The sequence below is a fragment of the Conger conger genome, chromosome 6, assembly GCF_963514075.1.
Source record: "Conger conger chromosome 6, fConCon1.1, whole genome shotgun sequence".
Taxonomy (NCBI): Eukaryota; Metazoa; Chordata; class Actinopteri; order Anguilliformes; family Congridae; genus Conger; species Conger conger.
This window is the reverse complement of record NC_083765.1, coordinates 40,006,130-40,027,845: the sequence shown is the minus strand read 5'-3', so window position 1 is coordinate 40,027,845 and position 21,716 is coordinate 40,006,130. Positions and strand designations below refer to the sequence as shown.

Here is a 21,716-nt window from a genome sequence, read left to right as displayed (position 1 = left end):
TGTGTGTGTGTGTGTGTGTGCGACACAAACAAAACTACACCACCGCTGTATGATAGTAACATCTGAGCCAAAATCAGAAGCCTTGCACTCAGTACTGTGCCTGTGTTGTAAATTGCCAGCAGGGGGCAGGTGAGAAACAGTATTCCTGTGAGATATTTGCATTTGATGCCTAAGGGAACACAGAAGAGCTGATGAGAGCTTCACTGTAGATCAAATGCCTATAATGTCATGATGTATATCTTACGTCGACTGCTACGTACTTCAGTCTCTTGAATGAGTAACCAATTGCAGAAAGGCTTTAATGATATTCACCTCACTTCGATAAAAGTCCAAATGGACCCAGAACAGCTGGAAAGGCTGTGGACTGCGAGAGAGCTCAGGAGAGGGAATGAGCAGTGTAGAGAGAGGGAGCTGCTGCTCAGTTAACGTAACGCTACTCGTACGCAGGACCAGTGGTGAGCGGAGACCCTTTCTGAAGATGATGAAAGAGGTGGTCATGCTCCCACCGTCCGAGGAATCATCTCTCCACACTGTACCTGAACTCCTCTGTGGGAGTACCCTGATCTACTGCTCCGACAACTACTGATCCCAGTCTTTTAGCCCCTTGTTGTACTTTGTAGTCTAATCTAGGACTGTTGCAGTTGTATTTGTATTTATCTTCCAAACAGACCTGGCATATTTCCCATGTGTACTGGACTTAATGTTAATGGCTGTAAAACTGATTCTTTGTGATTGTAGCTTATCAGACCTGTTCTGTAGTTTGTTCTAATGACCTTGGTATGTACTTTGTTGTATGTTGCTATGGATAAACGCATCTGCTAAATAAAATGTAATGTAATGTAGTGCAATGGGGAATTGAAATGAACGAACACAAACAGGAGAGGAGTGGGCAGGGTGGAAGACTGTCTCTCCCTCTGACATTTTCATCACACATTTATATTATTAATAAAAACCTCTCTGAAGCTCAGGTTCACTGGCTTTGCTTTTGATCAGGCCACAGCAGCACTGTCTATATCAGTGCTACTCACTCCCGGTCCTGGAGAGCCGCAGGGTGTGCTGGCTTTTGTTGTTACTCAGCACTTAGAAGATCGATGAAAGCAGGTAATTACACAGTTATCTCACCTCACCTGGTTTCTTGGGTCTGAACTGGCTGCTGCTATTCAGGCAAAAACAAAAACCAGCAAACCCTGAGGCTCTCCAGGACCAGGAGTGAGGACCCCAGCACACCCTGTGGCTCTCCAGGACCAAGAGCGAGGACCCTAGCACACCCTGCGACTCTCCAGCACCAGGAGTGAGGACCCCAGCACACCCTACGGCTCTACAGCACCAGGAGTGAGGACCACTGCCCGACATGTGCTTAACTGTCCACACGAATGCAATATAAGCACATTATTTTCCATTGTATCTGTATGGTCACGCTAGAACTGTACTGTCCTCTAGGGTTCTCTTCACACTTGTTCCTGTGTTTTATCTGTACTTTGTTGCACATTGCTCTGGATAAGAGTGTCTGCTAAATGCTTTGTAAGGTAATGTAATGTAATTTTTTGAAAATGTGTATAGCTCTGCACAGTTTCTGTCTCCCTCTGTATCTGAGCTGAAGTGCGGTGAACCTTCCGGCAGGTTCCGGCAGCTGTGCATCACCCAGGTGGGTGCTACACAATTAAAACTCACCTGTACAAACTGCCCCTTTGTTCAACAAACCCTGAGCTGTGTTTATTCTGGGATGAATAACCACACTGCCGCTACCTCTGACATTGTAGCCTGAAATCAACCTGCTGCATACAGCGCTTCAGCCCCAGCAGAACTCCCTCTGGTGCCTGTGAGGGCACTTAATGTTATGTTGCAGGTTTATGTGTTGACTCTACCAATACAGGTCCCACCTGACCGCTTTCAGTGATGAAACATGTTCGGTCTGTGCTTTTTGTTGGAACTGTGTGTGCGTGTGCGTGTGTGTGTTTTTCTGAGGAACGGAGCGCCCGTTTACGGGGTTAGACTCATCCAACACGCTGACGCCGGTACCTTTCTTAGGGCCAGAAATAAGCTGTTCTTCTCACCACCCCCAGGAGAGAGAGAGAGAGAAGAAAGAGACAGATCAGATGGGCAAAGAGCGAGGGAGGAAGTGAGGGAGGAAAGAAAGTAGAAAAGATGAAAAGAAATGGCTAAACAAAACTCTGCGAAACGGGAAAAAAAGAAATAAAATTAAGACATGACATGCAAAAGAGTGGAGAGAAAAAACAGTGAAGATTCTAGAAGCCCCCCGGCTACAGGGGACCATAGAGGGACAGGAAATGGTGCTGCAACGTGATGGCAACGTGATGGCAACGCTACCCGCTAACAGGGGGGAAAGGACATTCAACCAATGTAAACCAGACAAAGAAAGGGATGCAGGAGAACAGATAGTAATGAGATGTTAGGGATGGCGCTGATACCATGGAAACGGCTGGTGGAGTCACCACAAAATGAGGTGTTCTGGATGTTCTGATCTGACCTTATATAGACTTCAATCTTCAGGCAAAACTCCTGATTTACTGCACGGTTTCGCTTTAAGGTGTAGTGTACCTCTCTCATCCCGGCTAATTTTATTTTATTTTATTTCTTTTTTATTAAAAAGAACATAAATCTTTAAAAGCAGATCCCGGTAAAATAAAATACATTTGAAATACCTTAACCCTTTAGAGGCCATTAACATAACTAGCATCCAATATTCAGAACAAAAATTCTTTCATCATGATAGGTTTCATCAAAAATTCTCTATTTCTGATACGTGTTTGAGGCAGGTCAGTCTGAAGGAATCTTTTAAGGTTCGGTATTTCCGTGCAAAGCATATTTTCCAAGCATACGGAGAAAGGCAGAGAAACAGAGCTGAACTGAACCGGTTATAATAAAACGGATTTTCGGCGTTATTGTGTGTCAGGTTGCGAAGGAAAGGGCCGTTGCCAAGGCGATCGCTTAAGGCTTTGATCACGACTGTTACAGATGTCCTTGGAACAGGTTCAGACTGGAATGCGCAGAAAATTGGGTCCAAGCTGCATTTCTAAAGTGTCATCGCACGGTGCCAATCTGCCCTGCGATGGTCAAAACACTGACACTGCTGTTTGCCCCCCCCCACCTCATATGAACAGGAGGACAGACCCACATCTGACCCACCTCACCGTGTCTGGGCCCAGTGAGCTCATCTCAGACAGACAGGGGCCAGACAGGGACAATTAGAATGTGACTACAAGGACATCAGGGGCACACGGGTGAGGTTAGTCCTGCACCAGGGGGGCCCAATCATCTGCCACGGAGGGCTGAGAGCATCCAATCAACCACTAGACCTGCTGATTTCACCAATCAACACACCTTCAACCATAGAGTATGGAACTAGTGATTGGTTGGAATGAAAACCTGCATACGGCCCTCCATGGCACATGATTGGTCACCACAGTCCTACATCATGTGACCTGCCTGCCAATAGCTACAATACAATAGCTGGGACTCCCAGTCAGGTAAACGCCATCAGTGAGCTAAACCAGGAGAAGTTCTGTGGTGATTGGATCTCAGACGCCATCCATCGAGAGAAACAAAAAGAATCACCAAGACCTACTTGGGCAGAATGTAAATCTAACTGCCTGAGCTTAACCCTCAAACAAAAATAAAAGAATATAAGAAAAATGCAGATGTAGTTTGATGACTTTGTACTACTTTTTTTTTTTTTGCCAATTTCTCTTCCAGAGATTTTACCTTAAATGCAGTTTCAGGAAAAGCAGCCAAAAATCCCCCATGTGCATTTATGGCTTTGAAACACTGTACAGTATTTCAGCCAGTTTATCTTATTCACCACGTCGAGCACTTTTGGGGCAGACTTCAGCCTTCACGCCGTTGGCCGTAGATAGACACGGGCTCTTTTGTGGCAGAGCAAGCGGCCGTGACGCTCTTACCGTCGATCTCGTCCTCGGTCGTTAGCTCGTCATTGGAGCAGATGCTCAACACGTTCACCAGCATCTCGGTCACTATGGAGACAGAGGAGAGGAAAGATTCAGATGATGTGCAGCAACCTGCGTTCGTGGCGACGGTAATCAAAACAACGCGACTACAGGACTGATCTACGCAGGGGGGATTTTGTGATCCGTTCTCAGAAAAGCCTTGAACTCAAAGGCGAGTTCTGGGACTGGCTGGGACCCACGGTTATATGACATTATATAATGAGAACTGGTAAGGGGCATAGCTCTGCACCGACGGCACAGAACAACTAGAACAGAACCCTTAGCACAGAACAACTAGAACAGAGCCCTTAGTACAGAACAACTAGAACAGAGCCCTTAGCACAGAACAACTAGAACAGAGCCCTTAGCACAGAACAACTAGAACAGAGCCCTTAGCACAGAAGTGCTAAAACACAAATCCGTTGTAAAGAACCGCTAAAACAGAACCCTTAGTACAGAACTGCTAGAACAGAACCCTTAGCACAGAACAACTAGAACAGAGCCCTTAGCACAGAAGCGCTAAAACACAAATCCTTTGTAAAGAACCGCTAAAACAGAACCCTTAGCACAGAACTGCTAGAACAGAACCCTTAGCACAGAACAACTAGAACAGAGCCCTTAGCACAGAAGCGCTAAAACACAAATCCTTTGTAAAGAACCGCTAAAACAGAACCCTTAGCACAGAAGCGCTAAAACACAAACCCTTTGTAAAGAACCGCTAAAACAGAACCCTGAGCACAGAACTGCTAGAACAGAACCCTTAGCACTGAACTGCTAAAACAGAACCCTTAGCACCGAACTGCCAGAACAAACCGCTGGACCAGAACTGCGAGAACAGAGCCGTTATCAAAGAACCACTAGAAAAGAACCACTATCTCAAGCAGCTCCTTAGAACGCTCAAAGAACACTATTACAGGTGTTAATGGGAGAAGGAAGACAAACCCAAACAGCAGAAATATAAGCAGCGGATGTTGACACCATGGAAAGGGCCACATCCAGCCCTGAGGGCGTGGCGTGAGCAGAAATATAATTTGTGTCGTCATGCTGATCAAGCAACCTGGAATCTGGATTTGATGTAGGGGCAGCCTTCACCTAGCTAAGGTACATGACTGGGACCCAGAAGGTTGGCGGTTTAAGCCCCAGTGTAGCCATAATAACATCTGCGCAGCTGTTGGGCCCTTGAGCCTTAAGGTTGCATTGCTCCAGGGGGTATTGTCCCATGCTTAGTCAATCAATTCTAAGTTGCTGTGGATGAAAGTGTCAGCTAAACGCAACTCACCTTTCTCCCCGACGAAGGGCAGAGACCAGGTGAAGACGTCCATGAAGTTAGGCAGCCAATACGGGTGGGGGGAGCAGTTAAACTGCCTGATGTTCATCACGTTATTCTCATACTTCAACACTGCAGCTGCAGGGGGAGAGAGGGAGGGAGAGGGGCAGGGTTAAGAGAGGAGGAGGGATGGAGGTGAGAGATAAAGAGAGGAGGTAGAGAGGAAATAGAGTGAGAGAAGAGAGAGATAAGAGAGCGAGAGAAGAGAGAGAGAGAGGAGAGAGAAGAGAGAGAGAAGAGAGAGAGAGGTAAATATTTTCTGGCACGATGACTGGACAATTCTGAGGTGTGAAAATATTTGTTGGCAAATGTTCAGTTGTGTGGTCCCCCGGAGTGCGTTTTCATTGGACAGGGAACACACTACTCCTCTTTGCCCATCATGCTGTGTGCTGTGGGGCACTCACTCAGCACACACTGTTATCCAGAGTCACAGCGTACAGTACAAGAGGGGGAAAAGTGCACACACTTAGAGTTATTATGAATAACAAAACCAGAGCGGGCTAACCACATTCACAGTGACTGTATGTGCAACATCACTAAAGCACTAAACATAAATGAGCTACAGCAGAGCTACAGCTGACACAAAAAATAAATACACACACACAATGGGCAGCCAACTCTGAAGAGCACAGGGCCAAGAGTTGAGTCACGGGCAGCCAGTAGCCTAGTGGCTAAGGTACATGACAGGGACCCACAAGGTTTGGTCAAGCCCTGGTGTAGCCACAATAAGATCCACACAGCTGTTGGGCCCTTGAGCAAGGCCCTTAATTGCTGGGGGGGGGGGGTTGTCCCCTGCTTAATCTAATCAACTGTAAGTCACTTTGGATAAAAGCATCAGCTAAATACCAATTTGTTTTTTATTTTATATAGTTAATATCCCACACTGCACTGGGTGGATTTCCAAGTGTAAAGAACCACAGTAAATTCCCCATGTATTCCACACAGCACGGCCATCTTACATCGCACAACAGAGCTGTCTCATACTTTAGTAAATCATGTCCATGTAATATGGTTGGCATAATACTCTGCTTGGGGTTGAGGGTGAGGGTTTCTTCAGGAATATTCTCAGCTGTGTGGACAAGCTGGGGAATGGTCTAGACCAGGGGTCAGCAACCCTGATCCGGGAGAGCCACAGGGTGTGCTAGCTTTTGTTGTTACTCAGCACTTAATTGATCAATTAAAGCAGTCGATTACTCAGTTAACTGGCCTCACCTGGTTTCTTGGGTATGAATCAGTTGCTGGTATTAAGGCGAAAACAAAAACCAGCACACCCTGCGGCTCTCCAGGACCAGGGTTGCCGACCCCTGGTCTAGACTCATTACCCTTCACCACCCAGAGTAAGGGCTGTCAAAGAGACCTGCCAACAATGTTTACCAAGTTAATCGTAGTTCATTCATGTAAAAAACATTGTGTTGTGGGGATGGCATTCATATAGCTCTTTTTCCAGCGACTATGGCTATAGAAAGCACTTTACAATCAATGCCTCTCATTCACACACGGCAAAAGGCTGCCATGCAATGCACCAACCAGCTCAACGGGAGCAATTAGGGTTTAGGTGTCTTGGTCAAGGATACGTGAGCCAACCAGACCTGAGTCACTGTTTTTGATTTTGCCTTCTTGTCCTTTTTGGTTGGCTCAATTGAACCAGGCAAGGGCAATCAAGCACAGAAAAGTATTTGAAGCCAAAACAATTACCAGGGGTACAGAGAACAGGCAGCCATGTGACTAACGGCACCAACAAACCCACTGCTTTCTCCTACTCAAAAACTTTAATGCAAATGAGTTTCACCATTTTTTACTTTGAGCCATAATGGCTGCCGAGTGCACTCCGGGGTCAAGCAGAATTACAGAATACTTACGGGAAATAAATGAAAATGGCAGGCGCTTGATCACAGATCTTAAGATAATGATCATGATAATGATAACCCGCAGTCATAATCATTAGCCCATAATATGTGCAGAAGAACTGGGGAGACTGCATTCATCAACCAAACCCTAGAGATGCTGTTCCTCTACCTGCCACCAGGGGGTCCACAGTTTTCACAACAGAGGCTCCCAGAATTTTTACTGGCCCTTAGTTCCTCAGTGTGCTGGACAGCATGGCTGCATTCGAAACTGCATACTAGCATACTAAATCTCAGGCTGATTTTCACTGAAATGTAGCATTTGTAGTAGGCGGTTTCGAACACAGCCCCTGATCTCTTTGGTATAATGACCTACCTGTACTGTGTTCCTATAGGGAATCTCTACAGGGAAATTACAGCTGATATGTCCCTTGTGGAAATAAAACATACTGAAAATATGGAAAATATATTGTTAATATGTAGAAAACTAAGTGACAAAGAGTGCATCTCAGGTAGTCTATAGAAGGAAGATCTACGTATGTGCCACCATGTTAATGGTGTATTATTATGTATGGCTGGATGTCATCATAATCTCATTGTGAATGGTATTTTATGTATTATGTTAGAATAATGTACAGACTGTGAATGCTGTATTTCTATGTATTGCGTTACATTAGTCACACAATGTTTTATGGTGGGTATCTGGGCTGTATAAATGACTCGCATAACTGCCGGATTCACTCGTGTCCTTTCATGGAAAGTCTCTTCTGCTAAACACAAGGTCATGTAACTTAACATCCTGAGATCCTGCGTCCTCAAACGAGACAATTACATGTTGGCTTCCCTGAGCTCTACACAGTATTTCTCTAAATATAAGGGACATTTTAATGAAAAATAAATATATAATATATATTTTGAAAATACTTTCACTGAAACGACAATTGTAGTATGTCCAAAAATGTAAAATATTGAAAAGATTTTCTCCTGGGATAATGTCATGAAGGCATTTTGGACAGCATTCCTTTCCTGTATGTCAAATTCAAGAGTGGGACAACATGAATATACCCTGAAAGTGGGCAATCTGGCTAGGAGCTAATTTGACTGGCGGAGGAGGAGGAGGGCTATAAAAATGGCGGCTATAACAGGACACAACACAGCACTAACAGAGGAAAATGTGAAATTGTGGACGTAGACACACCATACGAAGCCTCAGCTGGAAGCCGCTCACTGTGAGCTCAGAGAAGGCAGATCTATGGAAAAAGTCCAACATCAGCAGCTGACTCTACACTTCATTTACTCATTTAACATGTATGTCTTTAACATGCACACTGACTGAATCTGTAAACATTCTTAAAACCCCAGGAAAGCTCTTCTGCATATATCGGCCCCAACACCGATATACGCACCTGCTCAAATGCCCTCACAGGGGTTTCTTTCAAAATTATTAAGTGTACAGCCAAGGAATGTGTGCCCCTCACATCTAAGACAACATCACTGCAAATAATCACTGCAAAAACAAAACCATAAGACAATCTCAAGTATTTCAGTCTTATATAGACTATAAAAAATGTTCTGCTAAATGAAACAAAAATATTGCCAAAGAGGTGAGACAATTTGAATCATTTCAAGACTTGTGAAGCAAACTAACTAGTAATACGCTAATATTTTCTACTTGAGAGAAAAGAAAATACACTTTTAAATCTTAGACTTATAAGACTAAAAAACTTAAGACATATTATCGTGCTGTGTGCGATATATTACTCCCAGCTGGGGCTCTGGGAATGAAACCTTGAGCAGGACACTTAATCTGACCTGCCTTAGATTAATAAATGTATAAATCACTACACTATCCAGATGTATAAATGGATGGTACAGAGAAATGTAAGCTATGCTAGCTGCTAAATACCTAAAAGTGTGAACCCGTTTTCACTCAGCGCTGTCCTGGCTCAGTAACGTGGTGATTTTATCCTGACCGTCCGGCCCCAGGGAGGTTCCCCGTGTGTTCGGGTGTGTCGGGGGTGGGGGCGTTCAATCTGCAGCGCTGTGCGGGATTGATGGTGCCGGCTGACTGAGCACTTACAGCTGGGGTCGATTCCCATCCATCACCGGCTCTCGCCCAAGTCTCCCTCCCGAAAAAAATCGATCACCCAGCAGGTCCCATTAGTGCTTAATTAAGAGCCCCCAATCAGAGGAAAACCGACCGGGGGAAGGCCCGGAAACCTCCCGTCTGGAGCCTTAGGAGCTCCTTTCCACAGTCACAACAAATCAATGAACGGCTTGGGAATCTTACGACTTCAACCTTACGGGAACTGTTTCACAACCTTAAACTGTGGCACTGCTAATAAAACCCATGCCTTTAGCTTCATGACCATGCTTCTACAATCATTATGCGGCAAAAAAACTGCCTGTTTCTCATGCATTCAAAAGCCATTACTAACCATGATCCATTTGTTCTGTACTTTTTGTGGTCTTCACATGAAACATGGTCAGCCTGTAGCCTAGTGGCTAAGGTACATGACTGGGAAGACTGGTGGTTCAAACCCCGGTGTAGCCCTAATAAGATCTGCACAGCTGCTGGACGTTTGAGCAAGGTACTTATCCCCTGCTTTGTCTAATCAACTGGAAGTTGCCTTGTATCAAAGCGTAACCTAAATAACTGTAATTGTACTGTATTATGTATACACTTTCCACTGTGTTCCACTGTGGTCCACACTCTCTGGCCTTTGGATACTCGGCCAAACGGCCAATGAGAAAGTGCTGCTGACCTAAAACCACCCACACAAAGGTTACTTATACAGCTATACAGTCATGGAGTTAATGGGACACAACACTATTATCAACAGTATTTTAGTCTTATATTTAGACTTAAAATGTTATTTCTATTACTGTTTTGGTAAATAAGACAATACTGCCAATGAAGTGACAGTCTGACTAATTCCAAGATTCACTCATGGGGTAAGAAAATGTCACTCGTCAAGCAAACAGTAACCTAAAGCAAGACAATATTTTCTACTTGAGAGAAATAAAAAAGGATTTTAAGTCTCATTACAACACTAAAACAATCGTTCACAGATTTTTCTGCAGCGAATGCCATGCTAATGTTGAAGCAGGGCCAAATAAAGTTACCCTACCCTATCTTTGACTGCTAGGTTTGCTATTTTAATAGAGAGTTTTGAGCCCTGTGAGGCGAGGAACCGGCAAGTCAGAAAACAAACAAGCAGAGCCCTTCATGGAGCTATACACACTGTGAATAATCCAGTACTTTCATGAGGTAAACACAACCGAGCATATCAGTGATGTTCCCCAGATTCCGTGTACAAATACCCAGCTTTAGCACTGCGCAGGCAGTAATAGGGCATTATGGGAACTGGACTAACAACTCGGGGGTTGCGAGTTCAATTCCCAAATGGGGCTCTGCCAGTGAAACCTAATTAAAATATACCGAAGATGAAGATTGTAAGGCAGCAGGCCTGGTGATGAAAATGTATGTAATGAGAGCGGTGTGAACCGGTCCTAACAGGAACACTCCGCGCTCGTTAATGAAAGGCTGTGGAGAGAGAAGGCTCACCTTTGTTGTTGTACACATCCAGGTAGTTTGGGGCTGAGAATATCGTGATGAGAGACGGGAATCCTGTAGTTTGGCTCTTCCTATACATGCGGTACCTGGGGGAGGGGGAAAAAACAGTGATGTATTACAGCAATCACCAATCAACTGGCCAACAACTTAATGGCCAGTGGGGTGGGTGTATTTCCAAATATCTCTGATTGACAGTCGATATCTCTTTACAGCTTCGCCCCAGTGTTACTGAGGTAGTAAAAACAAGCACTTTGATCACAGAAATAAAAGATGATAACAAAACAATGATGAGGGTTTTTTGGGAGTTATTTGAAGACATTACATTTGATTGGTTTAAGTAAGTGCAGTAAAAAGCTGGAAACCGTCCAGCTCACATAGTTTCAGGGTTTTCAGGGTGATATATATATATATTTTTTTTGTTACAGCTCCGTATAACCAAACTACACTTGGGAGAAACGGTTATTAAAATACGTTGAAAATGTAAAACTTAAAATAAAATTAATTTTTGAGGTCAAAGGTCACAGTTCCAGGGTGTGTCCCTCAACACGGGTTCTGGGTCAGCAGTTTGTTTTAACAAACAATTGTAGGGTGTGGAAATTCAGAGAGGGCAAACTGATCCTGGGTCAGTCTATAACTAACCAATCAGAGCTACTTACCCAGTGTCCTGTGCCTCGTGGGCCCGGATCACTGATAATAAGTTATTGTGCTGGAGGAAGTCACAGACTGCAGGGTAGCTGCAAGGCAGAGGGAATATCAGCTGTTACGTTAACGTCAAACAGCACAACCAACTGCTCACACTCCGAAGCAGGGGCATCAAAATCCAGTCCTGGAGGGCAGCACCATTTCAGAACATTTTAATTTAAGTCACTGACAGGCAAAATAATCCACACATTTGTCTTGAGTCCTAAATTCATAGCCGGACCATAAATACCTGCAGGCCCTCCAGGACTTGAGCTAAACTTTGACAATACATTTTAGTTCAGTATTTACATTACATTACACTCTATTCCACATTCATTAACCCAGAGCCACAGACAAAGGCTGAAGGAAAGCGCATTCATCTGAATATCCCATATCCGTAGGGCTTAATTATATCACAGCAGTTTTAAAGTTGAATAAAAGATCTGCATGGTATTATTCGTTTAATTCCGGCCCAAAAGAACAGCTGTAGTTCTCGCAGTGCATTTTTCCCACCCTCATATCAGATGATCCCTCTCCATTACCATGACGATGTAATGTGTGTGTCATCCGAGGTGACGATCCGCGGCAGTCTCCCGCTACTCCAAAGCAGCGGTTATGACGTTCATCGCGGATGCAGTCGTGATTTCTCCCACAGACTTCCCAGCCACCACACAGACACCAAACCCTTCAATAACTGTCAACGGACATATTATATCCCGGCGCTACCCCCTCCAGCCCAGCGACACAGACAAAGGAGGACGGCTCTGCCTTGCTCACGCCTACGGTTCTCACGGTGCCCCAGCAGCAGTGGCGTGTACGGCTGTCGAACAGGAGCTGCAGAAAAGACCGCGGCCTTGAGCCTTTCACTGTCTGTATGGCCCTCTGCTTTCAGACAGTTTATATCCACAGAGTGAACACAGAGGGACCCACCATCCCTGCTCAGGGCTCGAGTGCATCGTAAATCAAACGGGACACGTTACGCGTGTGTGTGCTTTTATATACAGCATATTATATTCATCAAACTCAGAAAAAAAGGTTAGGGAAAAGGGTATAAGAAGGTAAATAAAAGTGCGGCCAGGGGTCCAGCAACATCCATTCGTCTTCGCTTGCAGCTACTTATTAGCACCTAAATAAACATTTTACCTTCAGGGAACATTCCGGAAATGTGTTCCTGTTAAAACGAAAAATTACCTCCACCGTACCTCTATTTCACAGCGCATAAATTCAAAGGAACATTAGAAAATGGATTTCTATGCGTGAGCGTGTAAGCTTATACATATATTAGTGCATGTGTGCTTGTGCATACTCGCCAAATCAAACAAGGAAAGTGTGGGGTTGAATCAACAAATGGTTGATGGATTTTGGGGCCTACAGTACCTGTAAAGTATGACCATCCATTCACCGTGTTGTGAGAAGTGACGGGGCCTACATTACCAGTAGAAGTAGGTGCAGCCTTGCACCGTGTTGTGAGAAGTGACGGGGCCTACATTACCAGTAGAAGTAGGTGCAGCCTTGTACCGTGTTGTGAGAAGTGACGGGGCCTACATTACCAGTAGAAGTAGGTGCAGCCTTGTACCGTGTTGTGAGAAGTGACGGGGCCTACATTACCAGTAGAAGTAGGTGCAGCCTTGCACCGTGTTGTGAGAAGTGACGGGGCCTACATTACCAGTAGAAGTAGGTGCAGCCTTGCACCGTGTTGTGAGAAGTGACAAGGCCTACAGGACCTGTAGAATTTGCAGCACTCACACTGTGTTGTGAGGCTGTGAGAGTCTACAGTACCTGTAAAGTATAAGCAGCCTTGCATTGTGTTGTGAGAAGTGATGGGGCCTACATTACCAGTAGAAGTAGGTGCAGCCTTGCACCGTGTTGTGAGAAGTGACGGGGCCTACATTACCAGTAGAAGTAGGTGCAGCCTTGTACCGTGTTGTGAGAAGTGACGGGGCCTACATTACCAGTAGAAGTAGGTGCAGCCTTGCACCGTGTTGTGAGAAGTGACGGGGCCTACATTACCAGTAGAAGTAGGTGCAGCCTTGCACCGTGTTGTGAGAAGTGACAAGGCCTACAGGACCTGTAGAATTTGCAGCACTCACACTGTGTTGTGAGGCTGTGAGAGTCTACAGTACCTGTAAAGTATAAGCAGCCTTGCATTGTGTTGTGAGAAGTGACGGGCCAAGGGGCCTACAGTACCTGTAAAAGTAGGAGCAGCCTCGCACCGTGTTGTGCGTGAAGTGATCCTGGTTCTTCTCGCTGCCAAAGTCCTCCAGGGGGTCAGCCCAGAGCAGGTCGCACATGGGCCCGTACGCTGGGGGCTCTTTGAACCTGTCTAACTGGAGAGGGGGGGGGGGGTCAGCGACTGCCGAATGCCTGCAGTATCAGCAGATCACACGCAAGTACACAGTTCCACACCAACCAGCTACTGCATTAGCGCTTAGCAGATGATCTTATCCGGACCAGCAGTCAACAGATACCATCATGAAGAATGCAGTCTTTCTTTTAAAACAACTGGACATTTTATTGAATTCAGGTAAAGTACTGATCAGAGCTAGGTTACCGTAAATCAAATTGTGGCCGGGGTCTTTTATTTACTTAGGCTGCACAAAGCACAGGCCTTTATTTGGGGCAGGCTTGTATTCGAGGCAGGCCTTTATTTCTTATTAGGCTTCTGTTGTAGAATTTTATTCTTAGAAATAAAGTAAAAGGCTACACTTAAAGTGGGCCAACACTATTCAACACTTCCTGTAACCGTTCAGAAACGCAACTTGAGTAGCTAAACCATTAATGAAAGCCAAAACAGATGCGTCTTCATAAAATAACAACTTGCCAGACGCCTTCATGAACAATAACAAATTAGCGTAGATAACAGCAAGTTAAGGATTTTTTTTCCTAAAGTGCGTTTTATTGTGAGACATGCGTTTCATTTGGAGCAGCATACCAGTAGGCTATCAAAAGATTTTCGCTTTGGTTTGGGATTTAATTTACTTTTGGACTGTTTGATTCAATTGCTAAATGTTGGGACTGATGGGTGCTGAAATCTGGGGGGTATTTGATGGTTCACTGTTAAGTTTTATGTAGTTGAAAGAGTGTCGGGAGTCAAGGCAGCCGCTTTCATTCATTCATTGAACGTGCGCTGTGCTGTAAATACATGGAAACCTTATTGCGTAGCCAAGTAGCCTAAATTGAGTTAATTTTTAATTTTGCCTGATTAACTTTTTATTAAATTCGTAGGCTGGAATGCCTCGCGGCAACAATTGTGTTTAAATGTATACTGCTTGAGCTTTTGGCAAGCTACTCAGAAGGGGGCGGCAAGCGACTGGTAGCTTGAGAGCAACGTGTTGGAGACCCATGGTGTAGGACAACGACTTTTCATTGGCAACAGTATTAAATTCATTCATTGAGTTAAATCGAAACAATGTCTTCTAGTGCTCATGGACTGATAGTCCTACTGGTGGGCAATATTACATAGTATTGTATTTGGGGGCCGGCCTTTATTTGTCCAAATCGACCACGCCCCGGGCTACTATCTGATGCCTGGCTTCAAATAGAATCCCGGACACAATTTGAGGATTTACTGTAATCATTTTGGATCCTAATACTTGTCCACACTGGTGTATTGAACCTATGAAATGCTCTCAAAAATGTTCCTCTCCAGAAGACCAAGCACACCAGCCTCATAATGGCTTCATTACTGTCATTGGCACAACTCTGGTCTTCATGTTGACAAATGCAATAACAGCCAGAATCAAGACTAGATACTGAAAGCATTCTCATACCTGCACTAAGGCAGCGATTGAATACACCTTACAAATCAGAAACCATTTATATTGGTCTGCTAAAATGGAGGGAGGTCGTACCACTCTCCAAATAATAATGGACTGCACTGTACACCTGCTTCGTCTAATCAACGCTCTCAGAAGGTTGCTCACTTCCAAGAAAAGGCTTCTTTTGTTTGTTTGTTTCGTGCGGAGAAGCACTTCATCCGTAGGAGTACAGAATTACATCTGATGAAAACATCTAATTAAATCTGGACGTATGGCCCCTCCCACCACATGTACAGTACAGTGCAGTCTATTTCTCCTGCTAGTGAGGGGCAGTTTAAATTACAGCATGCAGAGAACAAGATGTGCTTGATTTGGTGAAACGGGGAAAAGAACATAAAGTACAGTGAGAACTGGAGCGGTTACTGGCACTTCTGCCCCGCTTTGAGGTCAGCCGGCTGGGTTTATATGCGGCTCCCCAGGGACCTCCGCTGCCCTGCCTGGGTCTATATTTGTTTTATATTTTATTTTTATTTATTCATGTATTTGTCAGGGACCATGTACAACACTGTTGTACTGTACCGGATTTAGCAGTGGAGCACATTTTCATCCACAGTCCCTGGGCTACTATACGTCCACAGTACTGGCAAAGAAGTTCAGTATGCTGGGTGCTTTCGGCTCACTACGGGGCTGTGTTCATTTTGTTTTCTGGTCCTGTTCTTTGGTATAGGAGGGTGTATGCACGTGTACACACACACACACACACACACACACACACAAACCCATACACACACCCAGTGCGCGTACACACACACACACACACATACAGACACATACAGACACATAGAGAACAAACACAATATCGTGCATGCAGGCATACACAGACACAGACGTGCATGCACAGAAACACGCACACACACGTACAGAACAAACACAATATTGAGCATGCAGGCATACAGAGACACATATGTACATGCACAGAAACACACATGAACACATCCACAGAACTCCACTGAAAACTGACACTACATAGAGACAGCCTCTCTTAATGCATGCGTGACCTGCTAAGCCCAGCCTGAAACACACACCGCCCACCTCCGATAATAACAGCCGTATCTAAGGACTAAACTCTCATGTGCAGCTTTAACACAAAGGCCGTTCTGCCCGTTTCATTTTCTTGTGAGGATGGAATGAAAATGCAAGAATGCAAAACTGGTAAGAAAAAGAAAAAGAAAAAAAAGAAACTTCGAAGCCAAAGGCCGTAGATCACTTGTAAGAAAGAGTGACTCCAGGGAACCGCCCAGTTCAATTACGAGCAGGCGGTGTAATTGGACAGGCCAAATCCAATCAGCTTTTATTGAAATCGGCAAACGGCGAGGCCGGACTCATTTTAATCAGGCAAAGCACAGAGGCACTCCCGAGATACGGCTTCTCTTCCAGAGAGAGCAGACTGTTCTCCGGTACCACAACAGGAAATAAATAGCTGTGGAAGTGGGGGAAAAAAACCCTGCATTTTTATTGGATGAGAAGTATAAAGTGCAAACAGGAGAGACTTTGACCTGAATTCAATAAGCATGTTTCATCTTACACTACTGAATGGCTATTTTAGTTTAGACTTTTTCCACAAGGAAATTTTGAGAAGACCATTAAGCGCAAAAATGAACTCTCCAAATGGTATTTTCCTTTTCAAATTTGAAATTAAATAATTATTGAGTGCAGCCATGCCTATGAGAGGTTTTTGGGTCGTTTTCTTTCCATAATAAATTAACAATAAAAGCCCTTGAATTCTCTCATTAATTTTTGAGCAACTAGCAAATGGCTTTGAGCAACTAGCAAATGAATCTTCCAGTTCTGGGCACCGAGTCTGTGCTATAAAAATGTACTCAAAGAAAAAGGCTTGTGTGTTCCCATTTTAAGTTCCTGACCTGATTGCAAATACAAAAGAAATCTCCCACTATAAAATAAACAGCTCAACATCACACCACACAGTTAAGAACACAAATAATCTCCACTTTTGAGCTGAAACATTTTTGCTAGACATTTGACTTGAAGTGTGAATTCTCCAGTGTAAGGTTGTTGCGATTCAACTACTTCTTTGTTCAAGAACTAAATGCAAATGGGTTTTCTGATTGGCTCTACTGCCTGAATCTAGCCCCAATTGGAGAGGAGGAAGGGTTTTGTTTTAACGTGTTAATGTGCAGCTTTCAGGAGGGTGTCATAAGTAGTCAAACAAAAGGGAACAGCTATAATATTACACTCAAGTTTATGGGCACATTATAGTTTTCAGCTAAAAAGCTGACGCATAACTTCTGACATTAAATACAAGTTTCCCAGCCCCAGGCTAGATATGAGGAACAGTAGCACTATGCTTCATTTTACAGCCCGTTAATTACCTAGTATTAACTAGGTAAATACACAGCTGCTTGTGTAATTGTTAGTCAACTACTTTGATTTCAGTGGTAAGTACTATGAAACAAAAGTCAGTACCATATGAAAGTACCACCTAAATACATTTTACAGTCCATTTCATAGTACATACCTCTGAAATCACCTAAACAGTACCTGGTATTTACGGGCTGTAAAATAAAGCGTTACCCTAAAAGGCAGAAGGGTCAGAATGGCTTGCGGCAAACATACTTTCCTGATGTCGTCGAGTTGCGTGATTTCCGGGGACAGGCCTCCGTGGACACACAGGAACTGCTGGTTCATGAGCGCGGCCAGGGGGAGGCAGTCAAAGGCATCCATGCAGGCATCGTACACCCTCTCCGAATACTTAATTTTACCTGCCGGGAGCGAACACCAACACTTGTGTGCTCACATTCATAACCTGCCAATGTGTGCCCTGCTGTAAAAGCGATCTATGCCAGCTTCACCAGCTTGAAAATTGAGCTGGTCAAGCTGGCCTTAAGCTGGTCTGGCTGGGTGTCAGCTGGTCAACCAGCATGGCCAAGCTGGTCATAAAGTAGGTCTAGCTAGGTATGAGCAGGTCAACCAGCTAGTGCTGCTAGCTTGTCTGCCATTTCAAAACATAGATTGAGCTGGTCAAACCATGTCAAGTTGGGAGCTGGTCTGAAATGGTGTGTGTATGTGCGTGTATGTGCATGTGTGTGTTGCTCGATACTTACATTCTTGCTTAAATGTGAAATACTCTGTTAAATGTCTACATTCGTGGTTCCCCCGGAGAAGAAACAGTGTTTTGGGATAAAGGATTTTTAAGGCCCATAAATACAGCACACACTGCAAGAAAAACAACAAAAGGGGTCAGAAACCAGAAAACAATTAAGTGGAAGAACAGAAACACGATCCTCTATGTTAGCATTTCCCTCCATGTCTATGTCAGTGAGAAGGGTGAGGGAACCTAGCGATGAAAGCCTTGGGCTACCAACACCCTCACACAGTCATTACAACAGCATTATAGTGACTAATCAACGTGCAACAGGAAGCCTGTCCAATCAGCAAAACTGTGTTTGCATCTAGGCGAAATGAGGATTCCAGAGAATACTGCCACCATCTTGGTGTTTGTTTCAGAGGAAGCACGTTCCTCCGCTAATTTCATTTTATTAATATCTTATTAATAATCTTGCATACTAATCATCTAGTGTACCCATTCATGCAGTGGAGGGTGATAGAGAAGAAATCTACTTACTTCAATACTGAAATAGCCTCGGTCAACGTAATCTCCTAAAAAAAGATACCGAGTGGTCGCTGGTGACCCTCCCACCTCGAAGAGCTTCATCAAGTCAAAGAATTGCCCATGGATATCTCCACAAACTAGAGAGAAGGGAGAATGAGATGGCCTTCAGACACAGACGCACACCACACACAATATTGAGATTACATTTTACCAGGCCTGCTTATCATCAACTACTGTACTTGTACAATGTAAAACAGATCGCACAACTCCAGTCCTGGAGAGCCACAACAGCAGTGTTTGTGCTGCTGCTTTGTAGTTTAATTGTAATTAGCATCCTTGAAAATATAGGCCTTGGAAACATGGTGCGTGACATTTTTTGCCAATCAATGACTTAAGCATTTCAGTGCTTAAAAATGCCAGAAATGTATAGGCAATATTGTTATCTGTTTTACACAGCTAAAAATCATATACACAATGTTAAACATTCAAATAACCATTTAAATAAGCATTACTTAAACATTTTCCATTCAGAATGAGCTAAAAGTATTGTAAATTCATTTATTCAAATTTGTGAAATACAGTTCTTACCAGGGAAGCAATTTGTCCTTAACTTTGCAAAACAAACTTGACTTCAGGAAAGATTAGCCTACTTCTTTTGTTTCATGGGCAATGGGATCTGGGATACTACCAAACTTATTTTGGTTCACCAACATCAATGAACACTGGGTTCCTTTGCAAAGGAAACCTGCTCCACTCTTAGACTGAAGTCCACCCTGAATAATGTGTGTGGCCAAACTAAGCACCTGAAGGAAAGTCAGTAAACATGATATACTTGTTATCAACAAAGTCAGTGAAGGCAGTTTGTATTAGCTATATTTCTCCAAGGGACCTTCATTTGTTTCACGTCTGAACCACTGAAAAACAAAGAAAATGGCTGCCGCAAAAAGAAAATCCTTCATAATTTTGACAGGGACAGAATAAAAAGGGAAGACAAATATCAAAACTGTTTGGAGAGGCCAATCACCATCAGACAGAGATCTATGACAGTGTAGGGGCAATGGTTGTTGGTCTGGGCTTTTAAACAGAAGGTTTCCAATTAAATAGGGGCGTAGCATAGTGGTTAAGGTAAATGACTGGGACATGCAAGGTCGGTGGTTCTAATCCCGGTGTAGCCACAATAAGATCCGCACAGCCATTGGGCCCTTGAGCAAGACCCTTAACCCTGCATTGCTCCAGGGGAGGATTGTCTCCTGCTTAGTCTAATCAACTGTACGTCACTCTGGATAAGAGCGTCTGCCAAATGCCAATAATGTAATAATGTAATACCTACATGCGACATCACACTCTAACCCTTAACCAATACAATTAACAACACCACCCAACCACACACACACACACAAACAAACACAGATGCACACCTAACACAACACACATGTACATTTATTCCACCTTGCCTTCTGTTTTCTCCCATCTCTTTTCTAATTGTATCAATGTTTTGCTGACTGCTTTCCCACTGCAACACAAACGCTAATATTACAACCCCCAGGTATTCACAATATATAGGCTCAATGTATGTACATATGGGCACATACTTCTAAATGTATACGGATGGATGAACGGACAGACAACCAGACAAACAAACAAACAAACAAATAAATGGGCAAGCAAGCATGCACTGAATGCCAAATGCGCTTCAGAAAATAACAGGCTGTGTTCCTGGACAAATGCAAGCAACACAAGCCATTCGGCCTGGAAAACAGCTTATCCAAACCAACTCAATAAAGATAATTATGATAATGGCAATAATACCAAGCTGTGGGCACACGAGCCAATTACATAACAAGTCAACACAATGAAGAAAGAAAGGAAGGTGCAATTACACAAGACAGCAGCAACACAACACGGTTTCAGCAGCACAATCGCTTCCTCTGTGAGAAAGGCCTGTTAAAGACCATTCCCCAGCACGCTCTGCACCTCAGCCTCAACATAAATATTTACCTTCAAAAAGGACAGACGGATGACAGACGTGGTTCCGACTCACCAAAGTCATATTTGTGTAAGCAATTTGTGTTCATTTTACAGTTCATCTTCTGTTTATGTGAAAATATATTCACTAATCAAGATATTTACATCTCGGTAAATATCTGGTGCTACACTCGGGAATAGTCATCTCCGAGACAGACAAAACACTGCATTAGTTCCATCAAGTCATCTTCCAGGAGCCTGAATTCCCTGCAACGCATCTGTAGTGCAGAAAGGAAGGGCCCCGCTGAATCTGCCAGACAAACGCAGCTTTAATCACAATCCTACCATCAGCTAGCAGCAGTGAGCAAATATGAAAACACTTTTGCTGAAGTTTTGTGAATGTTTTGTGGAAGGAATCTATTGTGTGTCAGTGGATGGACGACGGGTTATAACCCCTATTGTGGCTGTGGCTGTGCTGTAGAAATTCTGAGACATCGCACCTGACCTCCCTCTGGCAAACACCCGGCAGCTGGAACAGACAGTACAGGAACATAATCCCTCCCAGTCCCCGCGGAACAGGAAACGATGCACTTGAACCCGCGCCCACAGCGTGGTTTTCCTGACAGCACTACCCACAGGAATAAAGCAGCCCTTCAAACGCTTTCCACCGACATAACGCTCCACAGGAGAGACTAAATTAATTTGCCTTAAATCTAATTAAGCGGATTGCCTTCATTATTTAATGCATCAGATGGGAAGTAATCTCATCCCACTCCGACGGCAAATTGCCCACACACACACGCACGTCAGAGTCATTACAGAATTAAATGAATGGTGTTTGCCAAGCCGGTTTGATTAGCAGCAAACCGAGGCTATGTTTAATCAGAGCTAACAGGCTCACCAGATATCGAGATCCTGTGTGTCTTCTTGTCCTCTCTGCTTCTTCACTACTGGGGCCTGTGGAAAGG

General features: G+C 44.1%; 1 protein-coding gene across 4 annotated transcripts in view; it reads right to left on the bottom strand.

Annotated features, from left to right (window-relative positions):
• LOC133130112 (protein phosphatase 3 catalytic subunit alpha-like) overlaps positions 1-21,716 on the bottom strand; it is an 85,278-nt gene that overhangs the window by 10,689 nt on the left and 52,873 nt on the right. For 2 of the 4 annotated variants that reach the window (XM_061244376.1, XM_061244378.1), the window contains exons 3-11: positions 18,796-18,920; positions 18,275-18,386; positions 17,787-17,932; positions 13,582-13,721; positions 11,370-11,447; positions 10,705-10,799; positions 5,245-5,370; positions 3,921-3,992; positions 2,020-2,046 (exon numbers count right to left, since the gene is read on the bottom strand). In XM_061244376.1, the coding sequence (XP_061100360.1) occupies positions 2,020-2,046; positions 3,921-3,992; positions 5,245-5,370; positions 10,705-10,799; positions 11,370-11,447; positions 13,582-13,721; positions 17,787-17,932; positions 18,275-18,386; positions 18,796-18,920 (921 nt within the window). The remainder of the gene's footprint in view (positions 1-2,019; positions 2,047-3,920; positions 3,993-5,244; positions 5,371-10,704; positions 10,800-11,369; positions 11,448-13,581; positions 13,722-17,786; positions 17,933-18,274; positions 18,387-18,795; positions 18,921-21,716) is intronic. The other 2 variants (XM_061244377.1, XM_061244379.1) reach the window with 1 other exon arrangement.